This window comes from Zootoca vivipara, chromosome 14 (assembly GCF_965207765.1).
Source record: "Zootoca vivipara chromosome 14, rZooViv2.hap1.1, whole genome shotgun sequence".
Lineage (NCBI taxonomy): Eukaryota > Metazoa > Chordata > Lepidosauria > Squamata > Lacertidae > Zootoca > Zootoca vivipara.
In genome coordinates this window covers 36,384,943-36,411,841 of record NC_142597.1, presented here as the reverse complement: position 1 = coordinate 36,411,841, position 26,899 = coordinate 36,384,943, and the positions used below count along the sequence as shown (strand labels likewise).

General features: G+C 45.1%; 1 protein-coding gene across 1 annotated transcript in view; it reads left to right on the top strand.

Moving 5' to 3' along the window:
• CALN1 (calneuron 1) overlaps positions 1 to 26,899 on the top strand; it is an 87,361-nt gene that overhangs the window by 13,051 nt on the left and 47,411 nt on the right. Inside the window, exon 3 of the mRNA XM_088657765.1 lies at positions 25,407 to 25,550. Coding sequence (XP_088513891.1) covers positions 25,407 to 25,550 — 144 coding nt within the window. The remainder of the gene's footprint in view (positions 1 to 25,406; positions 25,551 to 26,899) is intronic.

Here is a 26,899-nt window from a genome sequence, read left to right as displayed (position 1 = left end):
TTACTGATGCACATTATTTATTGTTGTCAGGTAAGGCAAGCCTTAATTCATTTTGTGAAGTTCCAAGCAGTGCTCAAAATTACTCAAGCTTTTACTGCCCATTAAATCCTATGGCACCAACTACCTCTGACATGAGATACTGGAGGCCGTTTTTTTTGGGGGGGGGGCTTAATTGTTTGCAGAGGGCACCACCTAGTGGTTGATGTGTGCAATACTTATTGCTTGGCTTATGGAATAGAACAGTGTGGTGCAGTGGTTAGATGAAAGGTTGCTAATTTATGGACCTAATAAGTATCTAAAGCCATTTGCACATAACAAAATACGTATTTTATCAAATTACAGTGGTACCTCGGTGTGAGGGACAAGGGATACAGGGAAGTCCCTCCCATCTTAAGTTCCAGCCCATCCCCAAGCGCTGGAGAGAGTAAGGAGAGCTCTGCCTCCAGCGGAGAGTCAGGAAGTGGTGTCCGAGGCTCAGGCAAGGTTGTGGAGCCCATGCCGCAGGTGGGACAGGAAGTTGGACGCACGGGGGGGAGGCCAATCCCCCCAACTCCCGAATTGCGACGCAAACGTAGGGGGAAGAGGTTGGGTCTGCCAAAGCTTTGGTGCTGGAAGAAAACGCGCCAATCGCCATTCGGAGGTTCTGACACCTCACCTTAAGGATGCATTTTTACTGCTCTGAACACTGTAAATAATCAGCACTTAATAAAAGCCTTAAAAGACCATGCTGGAGTCGTTACTCTAGAGTAGCCATATCAGGCCCTCTGACACTCGGGTTACAAACGCTTCAGGTTACAGACTCTGCTAAACCAGAAATAGTACCTTGGGTTAAGAACTTTGCTTCAGGATGAGAACAGAAATCGTGCGGCAGCAGCGGGAGGCCCCATTGGCTAAAGTGGTGCTTCAGGTTAAGAACAGTTTCAGGTTAAGAACGGACCTCTGGAACGAATTAAGTTCTTAACCAGAGGTACCACTGTAATTGTTGAACTGAAATACAATTAAGAAGAAGTATATTAATAGTGGATTTTTTGGGGGTGGGGCAAGAGAGTGGGGCCCTAAGCTATAGCTTGTTTAGCTTATAAGTAAATCCGGCACTGAATCCTATGCAGGTTACTCAAAAGTAAGCCTTGACAAGACTGGGCAAGTTCCTGTAGCCAGCTTGCAGTGGTGAATTGGTTTTGTTTCCTGGCATAGGTACATCTCATTGTCCATTTGTTACCCTGGCTGCTAGATTTTGGAGGTGACTCCTAGATCCAATGTGTGGCAGCTGCGAAAAGGGAAAATTTCATGCCAGGGATCATTAGGAAAGGAACGGGGGGAGGGGCTGCTAATATCATAATGTCATTATACAAATCTGTGGTGTGACTGCATTTGGAATTTATTATTTGTAGTAGTGTGAAAGTATTTGGGTTTTTATTTACCTTTCCCCTAAACACGTACCTTTTGAAAGAGAACTCTTAAAAAATCAACACACAATGAGGCTATTTTTAATTGATATTAAATTGTGTGACTCAAGAGTAAATTGCCAGGTTGAAACTGACATGCCATTCATAACAGGTGTCTTGGGAGGATTCTGAGATGCTTTAAGGGTTTCTATTTAAAACTGTGCCATATGGGTAATGATGTCTACGTTTGAGCGAATTAATTCAGGCAGCTGGAACACCACTTCAGCTTAAACGCCTGGCAATTCTTGCACTGCCTCAGACAGGTTTATGCAAACTCCTTTGTCTTGAATGCCCCCCTTTGCTCCTTTTAATATTGCAAATGGCTAAAAATGTTGTTCGCAGATTGGAAATATATCTAACAGTGAATGGGATCATCACTGCTGAGTCACCCCTACAGGAGGCATTATAATAATGGGCTATTGTTGGAAAGGATAAAGGAAGGAGGAGAGAGAATAATAAATATATGTTGGGGGGGGGGGAATCACATAATTCCTAGGTGGGCTTTGGGCGAGTTGGGAAACTGCAGTGATGCATGTAGCCCATTGAGCCAGGATGGGTGGGTGAATGGCAAAGCCAGGGCTAAACAATATTGGTATTTATACAAGCTAATGGTGAAAGTAATTGGATTGCCATTGCAACAAAGCAGGTCCCAAAGCTGTATCTTGGGAGGTGGAAGTTCAGAGTGTGGAAGCTCAGAGAGAAATGGCTTGCTCAGAAAGTGTGGAAGCTCAGAGGCAAATGGCTTGCTCAGGAAGTGTGGAAGCTCAGAGGCAAATAGTTTGCTCAGGAAGTGTGGAAGCTCAGAGGGAAATGGCTTGCTCAGGAAGTGTGGCAGCTCAGAGGCAAATGGCTTGCTCAGGAAGTGTGGAAGCTCAGAGGCAAATAGTTTGCTCAGGAAGTGTGGAAGCTCAGAGGGAAATGGCTTGCTCAGGTAAATGAGTGCAGGCTGCAATCGTGTACATTGGAGGGTGATTCATTAGCACAATTGGGACACTGCCCAATCAACCTCAGTCCATCCCCAGCCAGCCCTCCACTTACCTGCTTTCTTACTTATGACCAGTACAGATGTGGTCATGCCTATACACTTCCTCCTCCTTTCTGGATCTCGTTCAGTTTTGCACAGCGGTATCAATCACTGTTGCCATCATCTGTAAACTCGTTTAATCTCACTGTAAACAAGTGGCACAGTGTCAATAAAGTATTTCTATTTCTATTATTTCTAGGCGATGAAAGAAAGGCCGTGACCCCTTTTCCAGTCAAGCACAAACGCTTTGAAGCCCTTGTAGAACTTAACAGCAATGAGGATTGGACAAAATTAGCTGGCTCTGCCTGTCATTGGCTCTGCCACCACCTACAGTTGGTCTGCCTATCTTCTGCCCCACCAGCCCCAATGGGCACCATTGGTGGACAGCAAACTGAGATCACAGTCTTCCTCACTATGGCAGTGTGAGCACAGAGCACAGTGGAAACATGTGCTCTGTTCTGTCTTATTCTGGGTGTAGGGACTTCTGGAGCAGCAGAAAACAAGCTTGCACAATCTTCCATGCGAAAGTCCTTCAGGTATTTGAAGATGGCTATCATGATGCTTCTTAGTCTTCTCTTCCCAACTCCTTCAACCATTCGTCAAAGCCCCCCCCCCCCTTATGAGCGTTGTTTATCCTGGAGAAGAAAATATTGAGAGGCGATATAAAATAAAAAAATTCCTTCAGTAGCACCTTAAAGACCAACTAAGTTTATATTTTGGTATGAGCTTTCGTGTGCATGCACACTTCTTAAGGTGCTACTGAAGGAATTTTTTTATTTTGCTTTGACCCAGACCAACACGGCTACCTACCTGAGAGGCGATATGATAGTCATCTTCAAATATCTCTAGGACTGTCACATGGAAGATGGAGCAAGCTGAGAGGAGGGTCTGAACTACTGGAGTCAAATGGCAAGAAAGGAGATTTCAACAAAACATTAGGAAGAACTTCCTGATGGTGAGAGCTGTTCAACAGTGGAATGGACTATCTCGGAAGGTGGTGAACTCTCTTTCATTGGAGATCTTTAAAGAGAGGTTGGATGGCCATCTGCCAGGTATTCTTCAGCTGTGATTCCTGCATTGACCTTTGAGGTCCCTTCCAACTCTACAGTCCTATGATTCTATGATTCTGCATCAGGAAGGGAGGAGATGTCAGGGATGAGGGCCTCCACTGCTTCTCTTGTGAGAGTGTTCAAGGGTGGGGGGTTTTTTTGCAAAAAAAAAAAGTATGTTCATGGTTATAGGGACTGTGGTGCAGCAAGGCAGGTACGTGAATCCGAGCCTCTCTTTGTGCTTTGTTCTAGGATCAAACTAGGAATTCAATCTGTAAGAATTCAATCTCTTATCTTCTCATAGCTGCACATAGCTTTCCCTTTTGGAAAGTCGATGAGAAGTTTGTCCCTAAAGGAATGGTATGACAGAGTCTGGCTGCTGACGCCAGCTGGCAAGTTACACAGCAGTGCAGACTGGCTAGGAGAGACATGGAGCATGACGCATTTGAAGCAACTTTGGACCCCCTTTCTTGTGTTTATTAATTCCAACCCAGGGGAACGCTAAACTGTCTCTACTTCACCAATCATTTTGGGAAGGATTCTTGGGTTTAACTATAAATCTATATGTGTGAACCTGCTTGGTTTATGTACATTGCATAAGGGACGTAGGAAGGTGCCTTATACTGAGTTTAAATATTGGCCCATCCATCACAGTATTGGCCACACTGACTGGAAGCAGCTCTCGGGGGTTTCAGTCTAGGCTCTCTCTCAGCCCTAACGGGAGATGTTGGGGCTTGACCCTGGAACCTTCTGCAAGTAAAGCAGATGCTACAGCCCTTCCCCCACAAACTGCATGATTTGTAGACAGCTAGATATTAGAGCTGGGTGATATATTAATATATTGTCCAAAACCAGTTTGAAGTCCATATTGTTATATAGGTTTCATTATTTTCGACCTGGCAATATATCACAAATCATGATGTGTTTTGTGTGTGTGTGTGCTATGCAAAAATCACAATGCAGGGAAAACTGTGAAAGTAGCCAATACCCATACATATTTCACACATCATGATATATGAGTATATCGTTTTATACTGATTTCACACATCATGACATATCAGTATATTGTGATGCTTAACTGGTGATATATTGCAATGTTGAAAGCCAAATATTGCCTAACCCTGATGTTTACCTCTACATAGTTCCATCCTTATTTCAGACATTGTGATATTTTGGTATATCACAACGTTTAGCTGGTGATATATTATGATGTTGAAAAACAGATATCTCCCAGCCCTAGTCATGTCCTTCATTTTCAACGGATCTACTCTGCACAAGACTAGCATTAGATACAAGTCATTGAATGTGGTCTAGGAACTCTACCAGGGCCAGCTCTAGGTAGACCCCCGGCGGCTCGTGGCACCACGGCGCTGGCCCACCAGGAGGGCGCCACGAGCTGCGCCTGCCCGCTGGCTGGCCGGTCCGCTGGTTTGACGCGCAGCTGCGCCGGCAACCGCGCTGTGCCTGCCCGCCGCGCAGCAGCGCCTGTGGCAGCTGCCCGCAGCGCAGCGCGCGCGCCCACCACGCTGGGAAACGGGGTGGGGGGGCGTGGAGGGATCCGTCGCTCCACGGCGCCAGGGGCGCTTAAGACAGCCCTGAACTCTGCAGTTCTTATAGGTTTGTGAGTCCCCCCCCCCCCGTTTCCTTAAATGGTGATTACAGAAATGAATAATGCACTGAGGGGAACAAAATGCAGCCATTTTTAAATGTTTTATTTACAAGCTGTGTGTCCCGTCCGTTCCCCCCGCTCCCCCAGCCGGGATCATCTGAGCGCTTAACCATGCATTCCCATTCTCATTTTAGCACATCATTGAATATGCATCTGAAAGCTATGATCTGTACCTGTGACTAAGGTCCTATATAATTAGGAGGAAGTGTTTTTTATGTCCCACAGTGATCTCAATAGCAGACCTCTCATAGCAAACTCTTTTCTTTTTATAGTCTTGTGTTATTAAACTCAGTGTGACCTGACAGCACTTTCCTCTGTATTGCTAAAAAGGACTTTGTGCACAGAACCACAGGGTACGTTTTTGATGCTGAGTCATCCAGAAAGTTTGGGGGTTGTTGTTGTTGTTGTTTAAAAAAATGCAAATCATTTATTAGTGTTCATGCAATTTTAATGTAGGGCTTCATTATTATTTTTATGCATCTCGTTCAGTCCATTTATCACAATACTGTTGTGGGTGGAGGCTCTCAAAATTGACTGTGTGGCAGCAGCTCTGGAAGGGGATCTGGCTTGTTTACATTTTCTGCCTGGGGGGTTTGTTGCGTGTCGAGGTCCCCCAAACCCAGGGCCGTCTTAAGCTCATCCAGCGCCCTAGCTCTAAGGTCTCTCCAGCACCCCCCTCCAGAGCCCCTCCAAGGGCCCGGGAGTGACAAGCAGACCGCGGCAGCAGCGGGAGGCCACCTCCGAGGACTCCGCGCTGCGCCTCCTTCTCGTTTCCCCAGCGCTGGGTTCCGCTCAGTCAAGCTTTGCCACCAGTGCGCGCACCGCGGGACCAGCAAGAGCTGCTTGGGCGCTGTGCGCGCGCTGGTGGCAAAGCTCGACTGAGCGGAACCCAGTGCTGGGGAAACGAGAAGGAGGCGCAGCGCGGAGTCCTCGGAGAAGTAGAGAGACGCGGTGCAGCCTCTCAACTCGTGGAGCACAGTCCTGTCCAGATCGCCGGAACCCTGCGCTCACTTGGCGCCCCTCCAGCGCCCAGCGCCATGGTTCTCCACGCCACTAGCTTCTATGGCTAGGACGGGCCTGCCCAAACCACCCCTCAAATAATTCACACCACAGACAGAATTTTTGTTTTGGGGTTTTGGCATGAATTTGGCCACAACTTTATTAAAATACAAAATCTGTGAGTGGTTGCGTAGGCATTGATTCACCAACTGTCCCCTAAGGACAGAACTAGCCTTAAGTCAGCAAGGGGAAACCCTATAGGGAGAGACAGAGAGCCAGGTGTGCTAGCCCTCCCCTCTCCCTTCAGGCTCCCAGGGGCTCTCACGCAGCCCTGGCCCCCAACCGGGGGTTACGGACACTGCATATCGAGCCCCTGTATTCCTGACCGGAATTTCCCCAACACGCAGGCATTAACTTGAGGGGCCAACACAGTCAACAAGAGCCCTCATACAACCAAAATAACCAATGCCTAACCACCAACCTTACAAGTTGTGACTATTTGATATGCAGTAGGCAAAAACCAGATGGCACCAGCCAATCAGCCAAATGGAAAAATTCCTACCGGGCCCCTGCCAAGCAGACGACCCCATGATAGGCACAGCAAGGTCAACACAGAGGCCTAAACATAGGGAGGGAGGGCGGGTGATCCGAAGAACGCAGCCAAGAGGAGGAATAAACCACGTGCCTGCCTTATATACCCCTGGCTGTCCCTCTGAAATTGAAACATGCTTTTCTCCCCAGCAACAGCCTGGGTCCAGTCAGAATGGTGGCCAACTCATAGCCCCCACCCCAGCAACTCAGGGTGGTTTGCTAGGCCCCCACCGCAACACGTGCTCTCCATGAAGGAGAACCCGCATTCCCCTGATACCCACAGGGTGCATATAGGTTGCATCCAGTGCTAGTCCTAATCAGAGCAGACCTGTTGAAAATTCAGTGGGTCTACACAGAGTAGTTTAGGGTCTACACAGACTTAGTTTAGGGTTGCCATACGTCCGGAATTTCCTTGACAAAGCCTTGTTTGCAGCGTCTGGGTGGAAATCACTGAAATGTCCAGGAAAATCCAGACATATGGCAGCCCACGTTGGAAGTGTAGATCTTGGCGAATTTCATTAAACTGAATTTTTGCTTTTTGAAATATGGCAATCCTGACTTAGTTGGATGCAACCTAAAATATATCTTACTTTCATTTGAAAAGCGCTGTGGTCAGAGAGTGGTTTAAAGGCAAAGAATCCAATGGAGGCTGGTTCATTAGGGTGAATGGGGCACTGCTCCAACCTACCCACCTTCTTTCTTACAACCAATGCAGGAAGTAGCAGTGACTGTGAGCTACCTCCTCCTTAGTCTCAATGTTGCCCTTGGGGAATTAATTGGCTGTGCCTGTCCTGGGGTTCCATCTCCCTTGCTTTCCCTGCCTTTTACTTTACTAGTCCCACTGGGCACCAACCACCACTGAAAGACCTCTCAGAAGGAAGGGCTTGAAATTCCCATCAGTGGCACCTGGAGAGCAAGCTGAGCAGGCACATAGTTCAACTGCTCACAGTCTTTCTCACCATGGTGAGAGATATATTGGGGAGGTATCTGACTATACATAGATCTGCTAGTGCAAGAGAATGACAATGAGGGGAAACTGATGAAACTGTAGGCCTGTGGGCAGAATGAAACAGAATAAACTGCATGAAAGAAGGGAAGATGGGGGCCAGTGGCTCAGCAGAGCTTGAAATGCATATTCCATGTTTTTGGGGGGAAGAGGTGGCCCCTCTAGTCCAGTGTCCTCACGTCCTTCCAAGACATTATTGAAGTTACTGTAATGCCTTAATTGGCTTTCATATCCTCCCCCTTTTTTCTGATTCAATTAGCATTAACTTAAACAAATTACACATTTTAAATAACTACTAAGTTTGGCACTCCTTTTTTAAAATCAGTTTTGTGTGGTCTTCAATCAGTGTTAATAGGGTTAGTGTCACGGTCCGGTCGGCGGGCGTCAGGACCAGAGGCAAGATGGTGGTGTAGAAGCAGGAACAGGTGCAGGGCTGAGGGTCCAGCAGCAGGCAGTCACAGGGTCAGGGAGCAAGGCAGAGGCGAAGACGAAGGTCTGGGAGTCAAGGAGCAAGGCGTTGACAAGGCAAGGGTCCACGGAGCAAGGATCAAGACGTCGGCAAGGCAAGGGTCCACGGAGCAAGGATCAAGAGGCCAGATGTAACCAGGCAAGGATAGCGTTGCTGTGGCAAAGAGCTGAAGGGAAATGCTGGGCTTTTATCCCTCTCAGCTCCTGCCACCAGGTGCAGTGAGATCTCAAGTGGCCTCACCTGGGTGACTACTCCTTGCCTCTCCAGCACAAGCTGAGGACTTCACCTGTGTGGCCACGCCTTGCTTCTCCAGCACAAGCTGAGGCAGGCCCCAGTCCTGCAAAGCACTACAGGCCCCAGAGCCTGACTCCTGCCCATACTCCTGACAGTTAGAGAGTTGCTGCACTTAAGCTCATGCCAAGTTTATTTCTGTTATGAATGAATTTTGGGGCAGGATTGTATGCCTTCCTCACTGGCTGATACAGTTTGCAATTAGGGTTGCCATACGTCCTCTTTTTCCAGAACACATCCTCTTTTTCAGGGGTGAAATTTCTGTCCAGGTGAGCCGAGCGAGAGGAAGCGGCCGGAAGCGGCCGAGAGTAGGAAAGAAGCAATGCCGGCAGCAGCACGGAGACAGCATCCGCCGCCCAGGCCAGCCTCCAGAAGGCGCACACAGCAGCGGCAGCCTCAGAGGAGGATCGCCTCCTGCGTCCTCCTCCCCACAGTGCCCCTGTTCACCAGGTGCCCTGGCGCCCGCCAGCCTGAGCCTAGAGATGGCCCTGCAGGCAGTGGCGGGTGGCGGCGGCGGGTGGGCTGGACAGAGAAGCGCCCCTCAATTTTCGCACCCTAGGCAGTGTCCTAGTTCACCTATATTAGCACACCAGCCGTGGTGGTACCTATTTATCTACTTGCACTTTGACATGCTTTCGAACTGCTAGGTTGGCAGAAGCTGGGACAGAGCAACGGGAGCTCACCCCATCGCAGGGATTCGAACTGCCGACCGTCTGATCGGCAAGCCCTAGGCTCGGTGGTTTAACCCACAGCGCCACCCGCAGTAGTAGTCACAAGCGAACTAACCAGTAGAGATTAGTAGCTAGACAATAGTAATTTTGGAGAGAGGATGTTAGTAATAAAGAAGTTAAAGTATAAAAAGTATGGTTAATAGCAATGAAGAAGTTAAAATTTAGAAAAAAAAGAATGTGAAGTTAGATTTGGGAACTGCGAGAATTATTTTAATAATAAGAGCTCAAGAGGGGGAATTGAGGAAGTCAGAAAGGATAAGTTCAGAAGTCTTAGAATGATGTCACTGTATTTTTATTTTTATTGTTGTATTTTCTTTTTTAGCCTTTTTATTATTCTTAATTGTCTTTGAAATGGGAAGAATTTGGGGGAATAAGGATGGACAAAGTGGTTTTGTTCTCTTTTTCTTTTCTATCTGCATCTTTTTTAAATCCAATAAAAATTTTTAAAAAATAATAATAACAAAAAGGCAGTGTTGCCACATTAAAGGCAAAAACGATTTTTTTTAAAAAAAAAACACCAATATGCTCTGCACCAAATAAGCACATTACAGTAATCCAGCCTTGAGGTTGTCAGTGCATGGACAAGTGTAACATTAGCAGCAAACATCTTCCCAATTTAGAACGGGTTACTTGGAATTCAACTTGTGGCTGAATACTTGCTTTCCTCCTCTCTTCTCCTGCCCCACTCAGCAATATATCACAGCTTCTGTAGCCTACATATAGCAGAGGTGTTTAAAATGAGAGTCGCCAGAGCGTCCTCTTTTTTGCTGTTTAAAATATGTCAACCTGAATCTATATCTGTTATGAGCATTGATGTCTGGCTTGCTTGATCTGATGGAAGCTATTTTTCCCTACCTTCACTGTCAGAGGTTGTATGTCTCTATTACCAGTTCCTGAGATGTTCATTGCCCTTTTGGTCCTGTCTGTGAGTTTTTCTTGAACATCTGGTCGCCACAATGAGAGCAGAATACTAGACCTGAGGGGGTTTTGGCCTGATCTAGCAAGGCTTTGCTTGTGTTCTTGAAAGGTAACAACGGTGTTGAGAATTGCAGTTTGTGCTAGGCATCTAGGTTTCTTAGTTGAACAAAGGCTGAGCAGTATGTTTTGGCTTTTAATACATTAATAGAAATACTGAATCCAGATCGTGAAAAGTATTTGTTTTACTTTACACTGTGTGTGTTAGGCTGTGTTTGGGGGACTGTGATTAAATTTAGGGTCACAAAGTAAAATGATCCTGCATCGTTGCAAAGGAGAAAAAAATGTAAGGAAATTGCTTATTGCCATATTTAATACCTGAGTACATTTTAACTAAGACACATATACAGTGGTACCTCGGTTTATGAACACAATTGGTTCCGGAAGTCTGTTCATAAACTGAAGTGTTCATAAACTGAAGCGAACTTTCCCATTGAAAGTAATGGAATGTGGATTAATCCGTTCCAGACGGTCCGCGGAGTAACCGTTCGTAAACTGAAGTGAACTTTTCCATTGAAAGTAATGGAAAGTGGATTAATCCGTTCCAGACGGGTCCGCGAAGTACTTAAACTGAAGCGTTCATAAACTGAAACATGGGTGTAATTGGTTCCGGAAGTCTGTTCATAAACTGAAGCGTTCATAAACTGAAGCAAACTTTCCCATTAAAAGTAATGGAAAGTGAATTAATCCATTCCAGATGGGTCCGCGGTGTTCATAAACCAAAAATTCATAAACCGAGGTGTTCATAAACCAAGGTTCCACTGTAGATATAAATTTCATTCCAAAGTTCACCCTTGTCAGACACAGCATTGAACTGGCCACTGGTTTAATTCAGATGGATGAGCAAGGCATTTTGTTATGGCCATAGACATCAATTAATTTACCTGTCCTCCTGTCTTAATTATGACAGGCTTCTATTTCCAAGCGTAGCTTGCAAGCAGGATTGAGACATGGAGATTGCTAAATCAATACAAATATCAATTAGACTCAACTTTGTGGCCCAATTAACTTCATAATGCCTCTAAACGAAGTGTGAAAACTGAACTGCTGCATTAGCATCCTTCTGCCATAGACATAGGCCAAGAACTCTGGCCCCCTGTTCTTCACATCTCCATCACAACAAATACTGTGATGAAGAATCTGCTGTGGCCTCTTCAGATGGATTTCTTTTAAGATGGCAATTGGGGATCTATAGCCCTCCAAATATTGCTGGTTTGCAACTTGCATCTCACCACTGATCAGGTTGGTTGGATGGAGCTGATGGGAACTGAAATGCAACAGATGTAAATCCACCAACCAAATTTTATGCACAGGTTTGGAACTACTCCCCTCCCCTTGAGGTGTAAATTAAAATTTTGATTATAAGTTGATGCATTGACCTCATGCTGAAGGTTCATATCATGATATATCACCCTTTATAAAATGCATTGAGAGAGCAATACTTGGAACGTATTTGGGGGAAAGATGGAAAGAAGTCTAACAACAAGTCTGAAGGAGGCACTTGTTTTTTAGCTCTAGTCGGTGCTTTTTTCAATAATAATAATAATAATAATAATAATAATAATAATAATAATAATAATAATAATAATGTTTGGGGGTTCTCTCATTTTCCTACTCATATTGAAATACTGCCCCTCAATAAGGCCAAACTTAGATTCACAAAATGTTTAGGGGTATGTATGCATACCCCTGCGTCCTCCCAGAAAAAACACACACAAACAAACACTGGCTACAGGTACTGATGGGAGGAGGAAATCCTGGAAAAATGGGTGCTGCATTCTGAATTTAAAGTCTGTTATAGGCTTTAATTCATTCAGGTTTCACTTATTTTTGTTCAGATCTGCGCAAATTCGTTTCATTTCATTTGAATATTGCATTTTAATGTTTGTTAGCTCCACACTCTGCACAGCTGCAGTTCAGGGAGGCAGGAAAATATAAGCTTGAAAGACCGTGATAGGTCTCTCTGGAAGCCAGTGGAAAGGAGAGCAGTACCGTGTATTCCAGTGTCGCTGAGGCTTAGAACATGGATGTTTCCTCATGCTGACAAAATTTGATTTGATTTGATTTGATTTAAGGGGAGACATAGGGCAGCCCCTGTAAGAACATGCAAAGAGCCCCGTCTACCTCATCCTCCTGTTCTCACAGTAGCCAACCTGATGTCTACGAGAAGCCGACATACAGGACCTGAGCACAGTAGTGCTCCCCCCACCCCAGTGATTCCCAGTGACAGGTATTCAGATGCATTTTACCTCTAGCAGGGTTCCTGTTGGCATGAGTTTGACAGCAGAACAGGTTTCCTCTGGAGGTGGTAGGCTCATAGAGATTTTTAAACCAGTGCTGGACTATCTGCCCGGACACTGAGTTCCCTCGCTACGAGAAGTCAAGCTACAGGGAACCAGGGAGAGGGCCTTCTCGGTAGTGGCACCCACCCTGTGGAATGCCCTCCCACCAGATGTCAAAGAGATAAACAACTACAAGGAGACATCTGAAGGCAGCCCGGTTTAGGGAAGCTTATAATGTTTAATAGATTATTTATAATGTTTAATAGATAATTGTATTTTAATGTCTGTTGGAAGCCGCCCAGAGTGGCTGGGGAAACCCAGCCAGATGGGCGGGGTATAAATAATAAATTGTTGTTGTTGTTGTTGTTGTCGTCATCATCATCATCATCATCATCTTTCAAGGATGCTGTTGTGCCACCCTGTCTTTAGCAGAGTTCATCCTCTGGTCTTTTCAAACTCTACAATTCTGATCCCCAGGAAGTGGCATTCAGAGGGAGGTCGAAAAGAGCCTGTACTTTTAGTTATCCCCAGTATCTGCTGGTTTTAGAAGCTATTATTTGCCTGAAGGTGAGGGGGGTGTCTTGTGGGCTTTCTTAATGTCCTCCCTGCCCCCAATTTGAGCCATGCTCCATATACCGGGGCTACCTTCTAAGTTCACTGTTGATCCTTCCCCTTCTAAGCTGAAGATGAGAGCGCTATCCTACTTTTTGTGTGTGTGGCAGAGGGTGTGATTCACTCATTGGAATAGAACCCATTTGTACTGTTCCTGAATTCTCTGAAGATATTTTTAGATGCCACCAGTCAAAAATATTATTCCCTTAACAGCCTGTTTACAAGGCTTGTGTACTGCTACTTTTTTTGCTTGTTTAACTGCTTAATTGCTGGGTTTGGGCTGTGATTCGTGGAAGTAGGGCAACGACTCAACCCAGTTGCCAAAGAGCAATGCTGTTGCATCTGAAAGTGAGCAGATCTCAGTAAGGTCATTCGCACTGTGCTTTCAAGGTTGTTTCAGGGTGTGGGGGGAGACGAGCTGAAAGCTGCGGCAAACTGTGAACACAGAACACCTTAGCTGGATTACCAGATGGAGCTGGTAGACAGCTGTTCCTCACAAAGGGAAGCATTCACCACCCCACAGACCCCATTGCTCAGCACATGCTCTACCACTGAGCTATGGCCCTTCCCCAGTTTTTGGGAATCACAAGTGGGGCAGTACTGTTGCCCTCATGCCCTTGAAATCACCTCATCCCTTACATACCCAATTGATCACTGCAGATACCACTTGATCGGGTGGTCCATCCTGTACAACAGAGGAACATGGGAATAATAATAATAATAATAATAATAATAATAATAATAATAATAATAATAATAATAATTTATTACTTATACCCCGCCCATCTGGCTGGGTTTCCCCAGCCACTCTGGGCTGCTTCCAACTGAATATTAAAAACAACACAGCGTCAAACAATAAAAACTTCCCTAAACAGGGCTGCCTTCAGTTGTCTTTTAAAAGTAAAATAGTTGCTTATTGCCTTGACATCTGCTGGGAGGGCGTTCCACAGGGCGGGTGCCACTACCGAGAAGGCCCTCTGCCTGGTTCCCTGTAACCTCACTTCTCACAATGAGGGAACCGCCAGAAGGCCCTCGGTGCTGGACCTCAGTGTCCGGGCTGAATGATGGGGGTGGAGATGTTCCTTCAGGTGTGATGGCGCCTGAATTCCTTTCAGTTAAATATTAGACAGGTTCCATCTCTGTTGTCTTTTTGGTACCTCCTGAAGACCTTCCTCTTCCAACAAGCCTTTTAAAGTACAGTAGAGAACTTCCCCAGCCTGTATCTGTAGTGGAATTGTTTTTAGATGTTCTCCTGATGCCTGTTAATCTCAAAATCCAACCAGCTTCAGCACATGTCCTGCCAGATCCTAGCCAATGCAGCCATTGGATTCCAGTTGAGGTTCAGAGTTGCTCAGAAGCAATTCAGTGGAACCAGGAGTGAGGCTTACCCAGCAAAAGCTGCACACAGCTCATTGCAACTGAACTGAACCAGTCAGTTTGTTAATAAACAAAGCCTAATGGCATTATTAAACAGTATGAAATGGAATTACGAAGAGTTATAGAATTCACAGGAAAGGAAACAAGTTACATATTATGAAATTTAAAGCAGCTTAAAGCAATTGGATACAATGTGCAAATAGAACTAATAAATAGCATTGGCAAAGTAATCAATCAGAGTAAATGGCATAATCTTCTCCTAACAACTTCTAGACCGTCTAGCAGTAAAACAGTTCTAAGTTCCCTTTCATATTAGACCAACAAAATTCACAATTGCCAGTTTGGGGAAGCCTTGTAGTCTTCTGCTTGAGCAAAGCGTGTGAAGCAAGGCAGATAGTGATCAGCAAGAAGGAAGGGGGGCAGCAACAATAACCCATAACCCTGTGCCCCTGGAGGAGGAGGAGGAAGAAGAAGAAGAAGAAGAAGAAGAAGAAGAAGAAGAAGAAGAAGAAGAAGAAGATAATAATAATAATAATAATAATAATAATAATAATAATAATAATAAATTTATTATTTATACCCCGCCCATCTGGCTGGGCAGCTTCTGGGCAGCTTCCAACAGACATTAAAATACAATAATCTATTAAACATTAAAATCTTCCCTAAACAGGGCTGCCTTCAGATGTCTCCTAAAACTCTTGTAGTTGTTTTTCTCTTTGACATCTGGTGGGAGGGTGTTCCACAGGGCAGGTGCCACCACCGAGAAGGCCCTCTGCCTGGTTCCCTGTATCTTGGCTTCTCGCAGCGAGGGAACCACCAGAAGACCCTTGGTACTGGACCTCAGTGTCCAGGTAGAATGATGGGAGTGGAGACTCTCCTTCAGGTATACTGGACCGAGGCCGTTTAGGGCTTTAAAAGTCAGCACCAACACTTTGAATTGTGCTCGGAAACGTACTGGGAGCCAATGTAGGTCTTTCAAGACCGGTGTTATGTGGTCTCGGCGGCCACTAGCGAGGAGGAGAGGAAGAGGAAGAGGAAGAGGAAGAAGAAACTCATATGCATACCTTTTATACTGATCAGCAACTGAACCAGGGGGTAGAATCCCCTATAATTTTACCATTACTTTCATCACCTGTGTGGGCAGATGCACCTAATGCTTAGACTATGAATTACCATGGGGGGGGGGGGAGAGTTAGCAACTGGGACCCCTGCTGTATCAGTGGCTCTCCATGCAGAGCCCTTTAGCACACTTCTGTGCTGCTTTGCCAAAGCATTATATGCTTTTGCCTTTGTTTAGGTTTAATGCCCAGAGCGGCTACATAAAAAGCAAGATATGGGAGCTTGAGGGGGGAGAGGTCCCAGGAAATGGATGAGTGGAAGAGAACAGAGCTTAGAAGCAGCATGGAGTAAAACTGGAGCAGCTGCACTTACAGCCAGAGGCGAAATAGAATCGTAGAATTATAGAGTTGGAAGGGATCCCGATGATCATCTAGTCCAACCCCTTGCAATGTAGGAATATTCAGCTGTCCCATATGGGGATTGAACCTGCAACCTTGGCGTTATCAGCAGCATGCTGTAAAATAAATTGATTCTTTGGGGTAACCCTCAAGTAAGTAAACATTGTTGAATTGCGTGGTCAGGTGAAGGGAACTACTAGGCTGCCATTATTATTATTATTATTATTATTATTATTATTATTATTATTATTATTATATTTCTATACTACCCTTCATCCGAGGATCACAGGGCAGTTTACAATCTAAAAACACATATACCTAGTATAGTAACAAACAAAAACAATACCCCTCTCCCAGTTTCAAAGGACATAGATTGCTTAATTAGCCAAAGGAGAAGAGGAACGCTTTCACTTGATGCCTAAAGATATTCAGTGAAAGTGCCAAGCGAGCCTCCCTGGGGTGAGCATTTCACAAGTGCGGAGCCACCACAGAAAAGGCTCCAGATCACAGGATCCAGGTTGGATCATGTGGGGAGAGGTGGTCCTTGAGGTTTCATGGTCCGGAGTCATTTAAGGCTTTGTGGGTCAATACCAAGTGGATGCAGGAAAGCCCTACTACACCTTGGAAATTAAAATAGAAATGGGGTCCTGTGATGAGAAGGGGATTTCCAAGCCGTGGCAGTAAGGGTCTCACGAAGAAATCTCTGAGGCCACTTGGTGTTCTGAGGATCCTTGGAGACTGAAGAAGGAGGTAGCTGACATGCAAGTTCATTCTGCCCCAAATTCCATTCCTCTGAATCTGAACGCTAGTTTAGCTAGAAGAATTTCCAAAATTAATTCCAAAATTGAGATAATAATAATAATAATAATAATAATAATAATAATAATAATAATAATTTATTTATACCCCGCCCATCTGGCTGGGTTTCCCCAGCCACTTTTGGCAGCTTCCAACCGAATATTAAAAACAGTACAGCACCAAACATTAAAAACTTCCCTAAACAGGGCCGCCTTCAGTTGTCTTCTAAAAGTAAAATAGTTGCTTATTTCCTTGACATCTACTGGGAGGGCGTTCCACAGGGCGGGTGCCACTACCGAGAAGGCCCTCTGTCTGGTTCCCTGTAACCTCACTTCTCGCAATGAGGGAACCGCCAGAAGGCCCTCGGTGCTGGATCTCAGTGTCCGGGCTGAATGATGGGGGTGGAGACGCTCCTTCAGGTATACAGGACTGAGGCCGTTTAGGGCTTTAACTGTCAGTACCAACACTTTGATTTCTTTCTTTCTTTCTTTCTTTCTTTCTTTCTTTCTTTCTTTCTTTCTTTCTTTCTTTCTTTCTTTCTTTCTTTCTTTCTGCACCATTTCCCTCTTACCGATGTTCTAATTATGAAACACTGCCAGGGAAACAAAGCAATCAGGATGCAATTGTATGTGTGATTGTATCACTATTCCTTCCGAGTGTTATTTTTGCCAAAGTGCATTCTGCAAGAGCGCATGTGAGCATCAGTTAAAGACTGCACAAACCCAACCTTGATGTGATTGTATGTGTTCACCAGACACTCTGCCATGCTTCCCTCTTCAGCTGTTACAGAGTAAAGGGCTCTTATGTGCCCAGTTTCAGTGCACTGGTAAGTCAAACACGAAATGACGTCCGGAGTGGAATTGTGTTTAATCATTGTTTGCAGGGCTGTCAATCTTTTTATAGGTACTTGCAGGTTTGGTATGTGTAAGGCTGTAGGAAATGGCAGCTGTTTCCCTTCAGCTATGTTTTAATACAAAGGGTACTCCGGTTGCTAAGAGACCAGTGCTTCAAGTTTGGACATATTCATGCATAGTGGATCGCTTATCTTGGTGAATTGGATGTAGACAGGACCGACGTCAGAAATAATAGTTGGGGGCAAGACAGAGATAACGAGTGGGAGCTGCAACAAAATGTTGCTGTGTACAGGATTTTTGACACAACCTTCCATTTCCACCTGGTTTTCTACTCCCAAACAAGCAGCTACCGGTAGCATTCCCAAACCAGTGAACATGCTCAGACTCATTGGGCTGCTTTAAAGACCCCCTCTCCCCGACCTCCTCCCCAAAGTTTTTTTTTTAAAAAAAACATACTTCTGCAAGCCATTGTGATTTCTCAAGCCTGTCTTTATCAATGACTTGGATGATGGGCTTGAGGACATCCTGAGCAAGTTTGCAGATGGCACCAAATTGGGAGGGGTGGCTAATACCCCAGAAGACAGGATCACACTTCAAAATGACCTTAACAGATTAGACAACCGGACCCAAAGCAAACAAGAAGAATTTTAACAGTACATGTGAAAAGGATCTAGGAGTCTTGGTAGACCACAAACTTGACATGAGTCAACAGTGTGATGCAGCAGCTAAAAAAGCCAATGCAATTCTGGGCTGCATCAATAGGAGTATAGCATCTAGATCAAGGGAAGTAATAGTACCACTGTATTCTGCTCTGGTCAGACCTCACCTGGAGTACTGTGTCCAGTTCTAGGCACCACAGTTCAAGAAGGATACTGACAAGCTGGAACATGTCCAGAGGAGGGCAACCAAAATGGTCAAAGGCCTGGAAACAATGCCTTATGAGGAACAGCTTGGGGAGCTGGGTATGTTTAGCCTGGAGAAGAGAAGGTTAAGGGGTGATATGATAGCCATGTTCAAATATATAAAGGGATGTCATATAGAGGAGGGTGAAAGGTTGTTTTCTGCTGCTCCAGAGAAGTGGACACGGAGCAATGGATTCAAGCTGCAAGAAAGAAGATTCCACCTAAACATTAGGAAGAACTTCCTGACAGCAAGAGCTGTTCGGCAGTGGAACTTGCTGCCAAGGAGTGTGGTGGAGTCTCCTTCTTTGGAGGTCTTTAAGCAGAGGCTTGACAGCCATCTGTCTGGAATGCTTTGATGGTGTTTCCTGCTTGGCAGGGGGTTGGACTGTATGGCCCTTGTGGTCTCTTCCAACTCTGATTTTATACCTTCCTCTTGTCTTAAGGGTGATAAGTAGTGGTCTTAGCATTGGAAATAATGGAACTCAGGTTACTCCCGTTTCTAGAAGGAGGAAGAATAATCCTTTTCAAATATATGTGCATTCTGCTGTATCAGTGTGAGCATTTCAGTTCCTTCCCTCCTGGATTGGAGGTGGAGGTGGTGGTTTAATTTGTGCTGTGCTTGGAGTCCTCAACCATGCTATTTTCCTAATTAAAACAGGATAAGGCAGGCAAGTGATTATACATTCCTTGTTGTACAACAGTGGGAATGTCTCTTATCAGGGGTGCGGGGGAAATCACAGAAAGGCTGCAGCTCAGCGGCAGAGCACCTGTTTTTTCAAGCAGAAGGTCCCAGGCTCAATCCCTCTCATCTCCAGGTAGGGCTGGCAGAGAGACGCCTTCCTGAAAACCTGCCAGTCCATTTACATAATTTTGAGATAGTTGGACTTAATGGTCTGATCTGGTAGAAGAAGAGGAGGAAGAGGAAGAGGAAGAAGAAGAAGAGGAAGAAGAAGACGAAGAGGAGGAGGAGGAGGAGGAGGAGGAGTTGGAGTTTGGACTTGATACCCCCACTTTCACTCCCCTTAAGGACTCTCAAAGTGGCTAACAATCTCCTTTCCCTTCCTCTCCCACAGCAAACCCTCTGTGAGGTGAGTGGGGCTGAGAGACTTCAGAAAAGTGTGACTAGCCCAAGGTCACCCAGCAGCTGCATGTGGAGGAGCAGGGAAGCGAACCCGGTTCACCGGATTATGAGTCTACCGCTCTTAACCATAACAACAACAACAACAACAGCAGCAACAAATAATAATTTATTATTTATACCCGCCCATCTGGCTGCGTTTCCCCAGCCACTCTGGGCAGCTTCCAGAAGGATATTAAAATACTATAATCTATTAAACCTTAGAAGCTTCCCTAAGCAGGGCTGCTTTCAGATGTCTTCTAAAAGTCTGGTAGTTGTTTTTCTCTTTGACATCTGGTGGGAGGGCGTTCCACAGGGTGGGTGCCACTACCGAGAAGGCCCTCTGCCTGGTTCCCTGTATCTTGGCTTCTCGCAGTGAGGGATCCGCCAGAAGGCCCTCGGCACTGGACCTCATTGTCCGGGTAGAACGATGGAGGTGGAGACGCTCCTTCAGGTATACTGGACCGAGGCCGTTTAGGGCTTTGAAGGTCAGCACCAACACTTTGAATTGTGCTCGGAAACGTACTGCAGGAAGCACATACTTGATGGTTAAGATCCCAGTTCTAACTAACTAAGGAGATGCAAAGAGCCATTCCTGCCCTTTCATTTCATTTGGGAGGAACACACAAAGATGTCTCTTTTTCCAAGGTACGGAATGAAGCAGATCAAAGTAGGAAATGAGTTAAACAGTGCGGAGAGCAAGTGTAGCACTGAAAGAAGATCAGTAGGTCAGCCCAAGGACATTTTAGGGAGGTTGGATGTGCTTCTCCATCTTCCCTCCTATGCAGGTAGGTCAGCCTACTGTGTAAGCTGAGTTGCATCCCAATGCTTCCAACACAGAAAGGCATAAATTAGTGATTTTTTTAATAAAAAAATGCATTATATTAGGGAACTGATTTGCAAAAATAAAATAAAACAAATGTACATATTAGGCAAAATTGCATTAAAAAAAATCACGTAAGGAGAAATTCACAGTAACATGCTGGTGAATTTTCAGGTGGAAATGCTGAGAACTGAATTTAGGATTTGGAAAGCGAGAAACTCGGAGAAACAACAATGGACAGATTTCCCTGTTCCTTTGTTTGAGCCAAGAACTGCACCAGAACAATTTGGAAATGCAAAAACTGAGTAGATCACTAAAATCAATCTGCATGCAAGTTTGAGTGGTGGTGGATTGAGCAAGTTTGGAACTAGCAGTGTGGAGGAAAGCAATTCTTGCTTAGCAATTTCATTTGGAATCGGGACTCATTCAATTGTTTGGAAAATATCTGTCAGGTGAGTGCCAACCTTAAGTTTTCGGAGCCTGGTTTTGCTGCTGTTTCTCAGCATTGAGAGAGGAGTTCAAGGAAGATGTTAGACAGATGGGCAGCGCTGCCTAACCCAGAAAAACATTGTAAATAATGCATGGTGTTTTCTTCCAGTTTTATGTCTCTCCCCACCCTTGCCACCAGCCATAGTTACAGTTATAGCTGTTGGAGAGAAACTGGTCATGTGAAGTGATACTTTTGCTGCCTCCTCACAAAATATGTTCTGTGGAAATGACATAGAGCGTGCAATGTTTTCATGGGGACTGCTTTGCTGTCTGAACTGTTTATGTTGACTGGTAGTGCCTCTCCAAGATTTGAGAAAGGGTTCTTTCCCAGCCCTACCTGAAAATTCTGGGGATTGAACCTCAGACCTTCTGCATACAAACAGATGTTCAGCCACCGAGCTACCTCCCTTCCTAATTGTCTCTGCTTCCCTAGAGCAATTTCCTATCCCTGGTAAATCACTGCACTCGTGAATCCCCTTATTTTATTTTACAGTGGTACCTTGGTTCTCAAACTTAATCCATTCCGGAAGTCTGTTCCAAAACCAAAGTGTTCCAAAACCAAGGCGCGCTTTCCCATAGAAAGTAATGCAAAAATGGATTAATCCGTTGCAGACTTTTAATAACAACCCCTAAAACAGCAATTTTACATGAATTTTCCTATCTAACGAGACCATTGATCCATCAAATGAAAGCAGTAAACCATGTACTGCAGTCACACAATCAATCATTCAGTAGCTGAACTGGGTTCCACACAGTCACAAAAACAAAACAAAGAGAGCCACAAAAACAAAAACGCAAAATAAATACCGTAGCAAAAACAGACAGACCTCAGCCTAACACTCAAAACGGAAGTGTGGCACTCAAATTGGAAGTGTTAACACACAAAACGGAGCATGTTTGGCTTCTGAAAAAAGTTCGCAAACTTACTTCCAGGTTTGCAGTGTTTGGGTTCCAGGTTGTTTGAGTACCAAGGCGTTTGAGAACCAAGGTACCGCTGTATTTTATTTTCACCTCTATTATACTTTTATATGTTGGTGTAGATTTTGCTTTGTCCTTCTTTGGGCTCCAGATTCTTCCCCAGAGAGCACCCATAATTTAAATCCCTTGCCTATGGCACAAGGAGGCTGAATCTCTCAGGTCATACCCTGAGACTTGGCAGCCTTAACACACCAGGGGGGAAAAAAGAGATGCTGTGGTTTGGGCCAGCAGAGTCCCTAGCTTACTAGAAACATTGGACCGAGTCTCTAGGTTCTGTTTTGAAGCCTAAATTCCGTCACACAGAGCATGTTCTGCCAGACTCCTTTAAAAGCTGCAGCCGTGACTCAGCCCAAGCCCACTCTCTGCTCTAAACATGATACTGAGCCCTGGTAGGAAATCATGAAAGCCCTTGCAGGCTGTGGAGCTAAACAGGAGCTAAACGGGAGCTTTGTATGGGCGTTTTGAAAATCCGAGATCCTTCTCAAACAAGCCAGAACAGCGCGAAATCATTGACACACACAGCCAATAATCACGACCAGATTGCAAGATAAGCAGTTTTAATGAGTGAAGACAGAACTCCACTGATTTGAATTTTTCCTTATTGTTTGGCTTCCCTTGAAAATGTTCAAGGAACCTCCAGTTGCTTTTTCAAGGCGTGGTAGCTTTCAAATCAACATTGCTTGGGGAAGCAATGGAGGAGGGAACCGGCTTCCCTTGAAACATGATGATGGCCCAAGGCTATGATGTGTGTCATGAGTCTCAAGGCATCACCTGGTGCAGGCATGGAATGCCAGGTAGAAATGGATGAGGAGGGGAAAGAGGAGGGGAGAACAGTTAACAGAGCCCAGAGGAAGTGGGTAGTTCCTAAACCCTTCTCCTTAGTCGAGGAAAACCTGGGGAGCAGGGAGATAAGTCTTTACTTGGCACCAAAGAATGTATTAGGTGGACTTCATTGGGAGAGCATTCCACAGAGGGAGAGCCGCAACTGAGAAGACCCTCTGTCTTGTCTCCAAGCCCCCCTCAGTGGATGGGCTGGGGGCTGGGGAAAGGTCTCCGAAGATCCAGGGTATGTTCACATCAAGAGGAATTCCAGAAGAGATGTTATTACAATCAAGGGAAACCCTTCTCAGTTTGCAGTTTGGAGGGAAGATGTAAGAAGACAGGGCCTTTGGGTGGTGCTCTCATACCAGCTATGCAATAGCTTTCTAAGGACTTTTGCATGACAACTGGCTAGGTCTTATTTGTCTCTATGTGCCTTTAAAGAAGGCTGATCGGTGGAAAATTGGTGCTTTTGAATTATGGTGCTGGAGGAGACTCTTGAGAGTCCCATGGACTGCAAGAAGATCAAACCTATCCATTCTGAAGGAAATCAGCCCTGAGTGCTCACTGGAAGGACAGATCGTGAAGCTGAGGCTCCAATACTTTGGCCACCTCATGAGAAGAGAAGACTCCCTGGGAAAGACCCTGAGGTTGAGAAAGAATTAGGGCACAAGGAGAAGAAGACAACAGAGGACGAGATGGTTGGACAGTGTTCTCGAAGCTACTAACATGAGCTTGACCAAACTGCGGGAGGCAGTGGAAGACAGTCTCCACCCCCACCATTCAGCCCGGACACTGAGATCCAGCGCTGAGCGCCTTCTGGCAGTTCCCTCATTGCGAGAAGTGAGGTTACAGGGAACCAGACAGAGGGCCTTCTCGGTAGTGGCACCCACCCTGTGGAACGCCCTCCCAGCAGATGTCAAGGCAATAAGTAACTATTTTAGTTTTAGACAACAACTGAAGGCTGCCCTGTTTAGGGAAGTTTTTAATATTTGATGCTGTACTGTTTTTAATATGCGGTTGGAAGCCGCCCAGAGTGGCTGGGGAAACCCAGACAGATGGGTGGGGTATAAATAAATAAATTATTATTATTATTATTATTATTATTAATTACAACAGGACAGCCTGCGTGCTCTGGTCCATGGGGTCATGAAGAGTCGGACATGACTAAACGACTAAACAACAACAGTCTTTACAGAGCATGATTGTTTTAATTTCTTATTTGGTGGCCATGGTCCCTGTCTTTGCTTGCTGTCCCCCCCCCCTCATTTGATTAGTATGATGCTTTATTCTATTGGTCATTTTTTATTTGAGTTTTATGCTGGGTTGGGTTTTTAACTTTCTTTGTGGATCTGGGATGGGTGAGTATTATGGCGATAGGTTTCCTTTTTGTATGATGTCTTCAGAAGTTGTTTAATGAGGAACTGAACAAATAAAAGTAATAAAAAAAGATTGGGGGAAAACATGGGAGGTTGTTTTGGTTCATTCATACACAATTAAGCCATTGGACACATTTGTGTGTTCAACCCAATAATATTTGGACAATTGGGGAGCAGGCCTTGATCCCAACCTGCTGTACTAAATTCACCGTCAAGTTCTTGGAACTGAAAGCTTGCTTTAAATGTGTTTGGTGTCTCTCACCCAGCGAAACCTTTTCCATCTTGATCTCGAGGACTCGCTCAAGAGATGGAATAGTGCCACTGTGTTCCGAGCTAAGAACTTAACCAAGGGAGCGTATGGGTTTTACTCCCACAGGAAATATGGCTCTGTTGAATTGCATCTCGTTGTTCCATTGCATCTGCGTGTTCTGCCACAGAGTTGCCAATCTCCTTTCCTAGAGAGAGAGAGAGAAAAAGAGACTACGAAGCAATCTGTTTTATTAGTCTTATATATCAAAGATGGGGGATTTATTTTGACAACTTATGTGTTTAGTGTACCTCCTCCTTCTATGGCCTTGAGCACATGGTTAACTTCCAGATTGACTCTGCTTACCAAACATGCTACCATCCTCTTGGACTTCCTGATCTGTAGCAAGCATTTGAGATGAGTTTCTGTTGTGCTTATGAACAACTTTTAAGCATTTCCCAATCTGGTGTTCTCTGGATGCTTTGGGCTACAGCTACCATCACTGTCACTCAGCATGGCCAGTCATCAGGGACAATCAACCCACTCTCTCATCATTTAGAAAAACTTCCTTCATTTGGCTCCCTGAAGGCTGCTGGTGTTCACTATTTGTAACCAGCTGCTGGCTTGAAAGTATTGTTATAATTATTATTACCCACCCCTCACCGCAAAGAGAATTCAAAATTAAAAAGAGTTAAAGCAGAGTACAGTCACATGAATTGGATGGTCGCTGAAACCACACATCTCAGGTGTCAAAGAGGTGTGTCTTGAGCATTTGCCAAAAGTTATATACAGTAGTAAAGAAATCAGAAACACCTTTGTGGGAAGGTTATTTCAGAACTTAGGGACTGCCACAGGAAATGCTGTCTTCTTGGCCAACACCACTGGAACTTCTGAGGGAAGTAGACCAACAAAGAGGACCCCCTCTTCTGATCTTCACCCCTGGGAACCCCCTTGCCTTATTTTTGATTCAGAAAGTAATTCTAAAGGAATTCAGTGCACAATCTTTCTCTCCCTTTGCTGCAGAAATCCGTGAAGCTTTCCGGGTACTGGATCGCGATGGCAATGGCTTCATTTCCAAACAAGAGCTGGGGATGGCGATGCGCTCCTTGGGATACATGCCTAGCGAGGTGGAACTGGCAATTATCATGCAGCGCCTTGACATGGATGGTGAGTCCTCTTTGCTTTCATCATGGTTTTATGTCATGGGGGAGGGGGAATGACTGCAGTTCCTTTGCATTCTTCACATCACTTCCATGCAGAAAGTCCCAGGTACCACATTCTGGTGCAGATGGTGAAAGACCACTGTTTGAAACCCTGGAGAGCTAGCTAGATCTGGTTTGATCTAGGTTCTCCATAATTTGTGGAGAGGGTATCCGGTTGAAGGAATTCTTGGGTGGATAGCAAGGGAAGCAACTGGCTTGGGGGAAACCACCAAGCTTAGGAAATTCATGAGTGAAGTGAGATGAGAATTAGCCATAACATGGTCTTCTCCATGATGCCTATGTCTGTTCAAACTTCTAGAAACAATGTCTGAAGCTGCTCAAACTTTTATCAAGCTTACAATGAAACTCTTCATATCTAGGATTAAACTATTGGTTCCAGTTGACTTAATCTGGTGTCCTTTCTACATAGAACGTTTGTCCTCTAGTTTCTCTTTGCATATACAGTGGTACCTCGGTTTATGAACACAATTGGTTCCGGAAGTCTGTTCATAAACTGAAGCGTTCATAAACTGAAGTGAACTTTCCCATTGAAAGTAATGGAAAGTGGATTAATCCGTTCCAGACGGGTCCACGGAGTACTCAACCTGAAGTGTACTTAACCCGAACCATGGGTGTAATTGGTTCCGGAAGTCTGTCCATAAACTGAAGCGAACTTTCCCATTGAAAGTAATGGAAAGTGAATTAATCTGTTCCAGATGGGTCCGGGGCATTCGTAAACCGAAAATTCGTAAACCAAGGTGTTCATAAACCGAGGTTCCACTGTACTGTGTTCAGTATATGAAGCTGCATAAATGTTCACAGAGAACATATACTCCATCTGCCCAAATTTTAACAGTCCATTCCATACAATGGAATATTCCCCTAATATCACGTGTGCGTGTAGAAGCAAAGTAGAGGAAATGCTGAGAGCAGTGGTGGCTGGCGCCCAGAAAACAGAGAAGCCAACGATAGGTAGAACCGGAACCAGTGACAGGTGGAGAAAACCAATGATTGGCAGAGCCAAATCATTCTAGTTCACCTCCCATCCTCCTCCCTGTTGAGTTCTACCAGGGGCAGCACTGAGACGAAGGAGGAATGAGTAGACAGCCAGGACCCCCCCCCCCAAGATGGGTTATAAGTAAGAAGGCAGGCAGGTGAGCTTGGAAGAAAGACAACTGAAGTTGGTGGGACACCTCCCCATTTGCCTTTATGAACCAGCCTCCACTGGCTGAGAAATCTCTGGCCACATATTTCACTTCTTTCATTTTCTTGCTTAGTCTTTGTAGTTGTGGAAGTCTCAGTTTATCATGGGAG